This window comes from Tyto alba, unplaced genomic scaffold (genome assembly GCF_018691265.1).
Source record: "Tyto alba isolate M040663 unplaced genomic scaffold, T.alba_DEE_v4.0 Super-Scaffold_1, whole genome shotgun sequence".
Taxonomy (NCBI): Eukaryota; Metazoa; Chordata; class Aves; order Strigiformes; family Tytonidae; genus Tyto; species Tyto alba.
The window spans coordinates 28,221,680-28,230,597 of NW_024881261.1; the positions used below are offsets into that span (position 1 = coordinate 28,221,680).

Genomic DNA, 8,918 nt, shown 5'->3' on the forward strand with positions numbered 1-8,918 from the left:
CAGTGGGCAGCACATGTGCTTGGTGTGCAGACTGGTGGTGGGAAGGGAAGCCAGCGTAGTAGTTCTGACCTTATTTACAGCTTCACTGATGGAACATGAACAGTGGAAAGTAAGAATAGACAAAAATGCCTATTAAGGAGAAAAAAGTATTTTACTACTTTTCCAAAGTCTTTAAGTAGCCTTGGCATTACCCTTACACCTTTTCCTCTGTACAAGAACATTATCATAAAAACGTTGAACCAAAGTTATTCCTTTTATCCTTTCATATTCCTAACTTAATGCTTGTTAAGCATTCACTTGAAATTCATCTTGAAACACAAAGTACCTATACATGTTTTAGTGCTGTGGAGATTTTTTCTTTTTCTTTGGAGAGAGAAGTCACATCAATATCTTACCATGTTAGCAATACTAGACTTCTGTGGGACTTACTCTGGAAAGCGTAGAGCCAGCTGCTCCTATATGGTCCAAGTGTGATACGGATCTTGGTGTGAAGATGATGCCTATGTATTTTGTATATTACTTCCAGGATAAATTAAAAACAACAGCTTCACTTTTTTTAAAATCTTTATTACAGGGTCACAGGCTAAGATAAAAGGTTACACAGGAAAACAGTTTGGGCTTTTGTCATGCCTGTTTTATTTCTAGCCACTAAATATGAGTTTCTACTTCTCTACAAAATATTATCAGTTTGCCATTTAAAAAAAAAAAAACAACCACAAAAAACAAGAAAATCCAAACCACCCTTTCAAACCCTTCAGCTCTCCATGCTTTTAGTACTCACTGAAAAGCAAAAAACTTCATGTACCTGTGCTTGAGTAAGACTTCTCCATCAGAAGTATTACAGTCTGTAGGTACTGCACAAGGCATAAGTTTGTTACTGCCTCCTGAAGCTCTTCATTAGAGGAAGAGCAACCTTTTCTTGTCCTTTCTTCCAGAGCAGTAGCACCACAGGTGGCACAGTAAAACTTCTCCCCACACCATAGTTAGTATTTTAAATAGTTATTACTTTTAAAAGTGCTAAATCAAGACAGGCTAAATTTTCATTCAAATAGTCAAAAGTAAAAGACAGTATGATAAAAGGTATACTACACATATGGGAAGTACTCGGAGGGGTGTGCACGATGGTCTCTCAACCACAAATTTCAGGACATCAGCATCTGGGAAACAGTGCTGCATGTTTACTCACTAATTTCTTTCACAAAGTTTTCAGCTAGGTTTTGCAATGCTAATTTATTTTCTTCTTGGTTAATAAATTACTTTTTTGAAAAAGCTGCCCTCAAACTTGAAACATTACTACTTTATCCTATGCTAACACAAAGATGAAAATATGCATTCAGAAGATGAGGTCATGCTGCATTAAATTTAAGGCACTTGTATTAACCCAAGTTAAAGTGCTTTATGTATCCAAACTTGTCACTGCACCTCAACCTGAACTGAGACTTGGTCTTTTTAACGTGCCTGCAGCAAATACAGTGGTCTGGCCTTTATTCAAGAAAGTAAGTTGACAAAACAAAGTACAAAGACCAGGCTCTCACAACAACAACAAAACAGCCAGTAAAACATCCTGTAGAGAAAATACAGGTAAATTTAAATCTTGTCACAAACCAGATGCAAGTTACCTCGTGGCTGCAAATAACTCTCCCTGTAGTAGAAAGAAACTCCTCCACATGGAAAGGTAATCTACCAACCACCACTACCAGCTGTCAGGGGCTTTTGAATGACAACTGGAGTATGTAGTCTATGTCAAAAACGGCAGAGGAGCAACTTTTGGCTTCTCACATAATAAATAGGATTAAACTTTGGCTGTGCCAAGACTGGAGGGCTGAATTTCTACTGAACTATCTACAGGGCCCTGTGAATTCTAAATGTCTTGTTTAGCAAGAGAATTACTTGGGTAGCAGGGCACTGCATTATGTAGCATGAATGTAATTTAGTTAATTGCAGCACCTAGACAGGTAAGCGAGGCTATCTTCTGAAAAATGAGGATGAAGAATGTGAGAAGTGACTTCTTTCATTGTCTTCTAGTAGTGCTTCTTGGCTGAAGGTTTGTAAGACACCAGAAGACCAAAGGAAGCATATCCAAATAAAAGTGTCTGAATGAACCAGTGAAACTGAATTGCCGGGTCGGTGATTCCTTTAGATCTGTAACATTAACAAAAGTATTAGATATGTAAAAAAAACTTATGGTCTTGCAGACTACACTGTGATACTTACAAAGTAAGGTTAGATATTTCTACCCAACATTGATACACATCAGACTTGATTAGAACATTTGAACTTAGCATCATTAATTTCAACCTACTGAGACTTATTTCCTATACTAACTTAACATACTAGTTCTTGTGATTTTAGTGGATTTTAAGCTATCTACAGAACAAAGGTTCTTTCAGAGATTTCATGCATACAATTTCCTCAATAATGTATAAATTGAAATCTCAGTCTATGCTATTTGAAATTACTTATCCTAGAAGTTTATGTGCAAAGAACCAATAAATTAGAGTAGCTTAATACTAATCGTAACAGACAAGTCTACAGTTACTGAAGGTAAACTGTATGCTAGTGGGGCAAAGAGGCCCAACAGTTGCTGTGAGATGCAGGATGGAAAAGCACTGTTACCTGAATTTGTGGCTAGAAAAATACAGGTACGGGGGCTGAAGACACCTGGCTTGATTTAGGGAGCAGAGACATTCCTGTCAGTTAGTTCTAAATTAGCATATGTGAATTTTTGTGTATATTACAGAAAATGTCATTTTTTCCTCTGCTTCATTGTTGTTGAGGAATATTTTTCTCTGAATATTGAGTAGAATGAGTATAAACATGATAGCAAACCAACAGTTTTCACATTTTCAGTGAACAGTATCAAGCATGTGTGCTCCAACTCGGTGGTTTACAAGGGAGCTCCCTCTACTGACATATGCTAGAACAGTTCAGCTGATAATTGTTTCCATAGCGTCTTACATCTACAAAATGATTGTGTAGCAAGTGTTGATTAATGCAACGTTTATCAATGCTCATTCTTAAATTGTCTTACCAGCTGTGACAACCTTTCTTTTACAATCCCAGCTGCTGTGTTTCCAAATGAGTGCAGAATCTGGAAAACTAGGGCTTAAGAAATGTACCTGCTTACGTAAAGCAAGCCAGCTTGAATAGACCACATGCAGAAATACAGGCCAACAGCCAATGACAGTACTACTACTGATTAACAAATTTCTATCTGCTTCCTTGCTAGTTCTTCCTCACACCTCCTTTGTGATGTTCATAAGAGACATCACTTTTACATGAGTAAAATGTATATGGTGTTTGGTGCTCACAGTAAAATACAACTGTTTAGTAATCTACAGAAGTATGCCTGAAGAGATGATGATGATGGGCAGGCAATCTATGCTCTCTTTCTTGCGTGCTTTAACGCTTACATTGTAAAAACTTCATTACTTAACTTGATTACAGTACACCCATTTGGTACATTCACTGTCAATCAAGTTCACTCATACTTAAAAATCGCCTTAAGTCTATATACCTATTCATCTACAGAATAAAAGTTAAAACTTTAACTGTAAAACTACATAATTTAAAACTGGAGACTGGTTAAAAAATTTATTACTAACTTCCATTGTGAAGGCAGAAAATGTTCATCCATATTCTATTATCTCCAGAGCCACCTTAAATAGCTTTCCATGGAACAAAATCCCTTTGCCTCCAACAGATGTTACTTGAGAAGGCTGTGACAGACAGCCATGAACTCAACTAAATGAAGTAGAAACCCACCATTTTTACAATGGCAAACAGACAGGCCATCTACTTGGTAGAGCATGAAAACCAATATCTACACTCTTCTGAATTCTTACAAATAAAATTCAAATGAATAGAAAAATGATGTGTTTGGATGCCATACCTTTCCAATTAAATTGATATCCTAACCTAAGACTTAATTGGCCTTACTTTTATAGTCTGATTAGTCCGAGTGTTTTATCCCACAAACATGCAGACACAAGTAGATCTTAAATAGTTCCAAATGGAAGTGTCCTATTGTATTCTCACAATATAGATGCAATAATTTAAGCAAGAAATTAGCAGTTTCAAAATTCTGATGAAGTAAGATCTGATGAAGCTATAATACCTGAATTTATCAGACTATTTCTACACTATCTATTGTTCCCTCTGCTTCCTAAAGCACAATGTTACTCAGTGAACAGGGAGTTCCGAGGCAGACAGACAAGCTCTGGCAAACCTTGCTGCTCCCAGTTCTGCAAGCTGCCATCCCTTGCTTTTGCCACCCTGTACAATAGTAACCACTAGCAGAATATGAAGTAACCCCTTGTAGAGGATAGCAAACTATCACTGCAGCAAGAATTTTATCAGTATCCTCTGAAGTAATGGTGCTGCTGAGAACCACCAAAATCAGTCTGTAGCTTATGTCACCTGTATCAAAAGTCATTTTCAGAGAATCTATGTTGGGGAGGGAACAACTTACTGGCATAACTTAACACCGTAGAAGGCTTCTACTATGTGAATCAACCAGGATACCCAGAACCTAACAAAAAGAAAATATGTTTTATTTTGTTGAAAATTAGGGAGAAGGTTGTTGTACCCAGATGCATTATGCAGAGAATATAAAACTGGAAGCACAGAAATGACATCTCAGTTTACCCTAGAAAGCGAGGCATGTTTCTTATCTTAGAAACAAAACATGAGTAGTCTTAAAAGAAGCTAAAGTCCAATGACAAAATTAGAGGAACTTTAGCTCATGCAGTGTGCCTGGACCTGCCATCTCAAGGATCCACTGCATGTTTCCAAAACTTCCAGCAGTTAGATTAAACCCAAAAGCCAAATACATACTGAAAGTAGTATAAGTTATTCTTACAAGTGTGCAAAATCTTTTTTTCTTACACATGTATTTTTAGTGGTCCTAATGAGTTACTGAAGTTTTTATAGGTTTAGTTCTACAAAAAAAACATGTACAGAATCAGAATATATGACTTGATTAGTCAAACGATTCACAAATTTTCATATAGAAACTTTTTTTTGAAAAAGAAGTTACCCTAGATATTCAGTTAGAATCAATTCAATACCTTGCTAAAGCAAAAGATGCTCTGAGCAAAGATGAAGGTTTATATTCTACATGATGCATGGTAAACAACAAAATCTTGCTAACTTCCTGTCTTTACAGGAAGTCAGCAAGTGAGAGATCTGGCTACAGGGAAGTGTTTTTCAGTTCTTGTTAATTCAAATAAGAAAAACTAAGTTTTGTAACCCACAAAAACCTAGCACTAAGCAGTTTCTTCAGGTTACTTCTCATGTGGACAGGATCAAGGTAAGTTAGTAGCAGGGTAGAAAATGTTAATTGAAGCTGGGGGGGGGGGGGAGTGAAGGGGATGGGGACAACATGAGACAGATGGGGACACAAAAACAAAACAACCCAAACAAAACCAAAACCAAAAAACTCCAACAGAGAGAATTAGATGACTCACATAATTTGATAAGAGAACCACTTTGAGGAGGTGTTACAAAAATAAATTTACATATGGACTAATAACTGTCTTCCAAAGTAGTATCTTATTTTTTTCCCTTTCTCACTATAACAACACAGATGCTAAATTCTAAGTTGAATTTTTAAACTTTTGTACTGGTTTAGCCTGTCTAGTTTTCTACATACTTATTACCTCACACCCTTCATTTTAATGAGCTTGAAAGGAGAGCTCTTTAAATGTAATTAAGAACTGGGTTACAGGAAAGCTTGTTAACACAGACTAAGCAGGAGAGTCAGAGAGAAGCAACACGAGAGATATAAAATAATTGTACAGTGAAATATAACTTACCCATAGCATACCCACTTGTGGTGGTTTTCCACTAAATAATTAAGGAAGGTACCAAATATTCCCAAATAACTATATGGTATAGTTGAAGGCCAAAGCGTTACCCACTTGGAAAAAAAAAAAATAATAAAATTAGTTAGCTTGCTTCAAGGCAGAATTGCTATCAATTTAACCTTCAAATTAGTTTTCTTTTTGCTGTCCCCTGTCCCCCGTGTCTGTCAAACATGGTTTAGAGCTTGTCTCTTCACAGTTTTTCAACTCTTTCATTCCATTAGCCTTGTCCAAGACCCATATTCCTCATCAACAAGACCACTAGCCTTCTAAAGCACACTTACTTAAGAAGGCTCAAGCCTATGAAATTTGTTTTCCTTGACATACAAGATAACAAAGTACTAAGTTTAAGGTTGCTGTCTGCGTATCAAGAAAGAGTGTATCTACATATTAAACAGAATTTAAGTTGTAAGTTCATTATCTTTAACACAGTAGCAGCAAAAACTACATTGTCTCTGTCCTGAAGAAGTTAATCTGATGCAACTGACCTGAAGAAATCAATGACTAGACTAAGGAGGAATAACTACTTATCTGTAACCAAGGGATCAGTCTTTCTTCTTTTTTCCCTTAAAAATGTCAGATTTTGTTTTATTTTAAACAGGCCACAGAAGATAATTGCGCACGGAGCCCAAGACCAAAGGTGCCTGCAGTGTTTGGGCATCTTTCCTGTCACCGAGTTGTCCGCAGTACTTATCACTGTCTATGTTTATTTTAACAAGGAGAAGCAGGGAGTCAGGGAGCTGTGCACTTTACAGTCCATTGGGGATGTAAGGTAAACACTAAACTGGGCCAAATGCTCACACTGGTTTCTACTTCTTCTGGTATCAATGCCGTAGTTTCTAACTATATCTAAATTTGGCTACGCCGAGGATGTGGCAAGATGATGGATTTAAAGACGGAATCTGCTTAAAGCTCAGTCTGCTTCTTGAAACAATCCAAAAGCTGTTTTGTGAACTGTTTGGCTTGCTTTGACCGTCATTTCTTCTGTGGTGGCTCTTATGTGTAGAAAATCCACGCAAATAGATGAAAAACTACATGTGGAAGCCGATGGATGATCTTCGTAAACTTGTCTGATATATCAAAACTGTCACTAATTTCCCCACTTCAGTAACCTGACTTACCTTAGCTGAAGTCCATTTTTAGAAATTAAGGCAACACAGTGACTGAACTAGTCTGCTTTCCAACATTACCAGTTAATATAGTCTGTAACTAAAGCCATCACTTGTAAATGTACCTTACTTATTGATATAACCACCGCCTGTACTAGAATTTTACTGACACACAACTCTGCTTCAATTTTGTGACTGCAGAAGACACTTTCACAGGCTACCTGCGATGCAAACCTGCGCAAGCTCCAGCCCTTGGGAGGCTGTAATCATGCCCAGGGATGTTGTACGCCTTCAGTGCCACAGCCTGCTTTGCTTGGGAACCCAATTCAGTGGTTTGGGTTTTCATTTGGGGGGGGGGGGGGGGGGGGGTGGTTTGGTTGGTTGATTTTTTTTGTTTTGTTTCTTTTCTTCGGGGTTTTTTGTTTTGGTTTTTTTTTTTTTAGTTGGTTGGTTGGGTTTTTTTTTCCTCTGAACTTCCTTCATGGATTTGTTCAGCTACCTCACAAGCCGACCTGGCCAATACAGCATTTTTAATTGCCTTTTTCGCCCGGTTTATTTTGGGAAGTGACGTTTCCACGGACCCCGGCACCACTCCGGAAGCCGGTTCCACAAGCCCGGCGGCTCTGAGCTACCTGCGAGTCCCGCCGAGGACCGGGGCAGCACCAAGCCCACGGAGGTCCCCACCCGCTCCCCGAGTTTTGCAGCTCCGGCTCCGAGACCCTCCCCCCCCCAGGGCGCTGCTGCAGGCCCGCGCGCCCCGCCCGCGGGGTCCCGCCGCCCCGCGCCCACCCGCCGCTCCTTACGCCGAGGACGATCATGCCGAAGGTGATGGCGATCATCCAGATGAGCCGGGAGCGCTGGAAGTGGCAGCTGCCATCGCGGAGCCGCTCCGCGCCCGCCGCCGCCATCATGCCAACCGCCGCTCTGCGCCCCGCGCGCCGCCGCCGCTAAGGCCGCCGGGCGGGGGGCGGGGCCGCCGGTGCCACCGGGAGTGGCGGGGGGGGGGGGGTGGCCTCGCCCACACCTGGGCGCGGCGGGGGGGGGGGGGCGGGCCGGCCGCGCCCGCGGGTGAACGGTGCCGTAGTTGGAGCGAGAGTGCTCTCTTGCGGCGCAAACGGTGGCGAAGGGCGGGAAAAAGGAGGTCGCAAGGTGTCTTGCGAGGGCTGCCCGCCGGCCCCGGGAAGGAGCTGAGGGCTGGCTGTGCGCCAGGCATCATCACTGACGCAGCCCACCCTTGCGCATCAGCGGTAGTTCTCGCTACTGGGCTGAAATGGACAGGTGATAACATTTCTGTCGCTGAGCAGTTCAGTCTTGTTATTTCGAATGCTACGTCGTACCTTCCCTTTTGAAAACTACCGATTTAAAGCGTGTTAAATCCAGCGTTTTCCAATCTGTGCCCTTTTGGGACGTTGGACCCGGTGACGAGCTTGTCCAAAGGGGTCACTAGTGCCGTGGGGAAGGTGCCCACAGGCAAATGTGTGTGGGTGGAGGGTGTCTTACGCGTCCATTTGCGCTTTGCTACCTGCTTGTTTGCCAGCGTAGAGGGTGAACACAGTGAGAAATGTTGACTGTGCTGTTCTCTCTCCTTGCCTGAAGGCTAAATACACTGCTTTTAAAACTATGTGTTAATGACGTGCCTGTAAAACTGTTTTCTTCAACAAGTTGCGCAGCAAACCCTGACATTTCCCCAGCATGAGCACTGTGTCACAGAAGAGGGTCGCTACAGGGGGGACGGACTTTGGATGTGTTTGGAATAGTTCTGTTCTGCCCTGAGACTTCGCTTTCCCTGTTTTTGTACTCCAACCCCAGCTATTTCTGTCCAAAGCACAGTGCTTTTCTGCTGCGGTGTTCTGTGGAGATTGCGGGAGATTTTGGTAAGAAATTCCTGCAGTGGTAGAACTGTTGCTGGGAGGCTATCTACACAAACCGTGGAGGCTGGCTACAT

General features: G+C 41.2%; 1 protein-coding gene across 1 annotated transcript; it reads right to left on the reverse strand.

The window, feature by feature from the left end:
* Positions 1–546: 546 nt before the first annotated feature.
* On the reverse strand, positions 547–7,924 carry TMEM254 (transmembrane protein 254). The gene is made up of 4 exons (XM_042790507.1): positions 7,777–7,924; positions 5,817–5,920; positions 4,472–4,531; positions 547–2,142 (listed from the first exon to the last, which is right to left on the reverse strand). Exons 1-4 carry the CDS (start codon positions 7,882–7,884, stop codon positions 2,022–2,024), a joined length of 393 nt encoding a protein of 130 aa, XP_042646441.1. The 5' UTR covers positions 7,885–7,924; the 3' UTR covers positions 547–2,021.
* Positions 7,925–8,918: the final 994 nt, after the last annotated feature.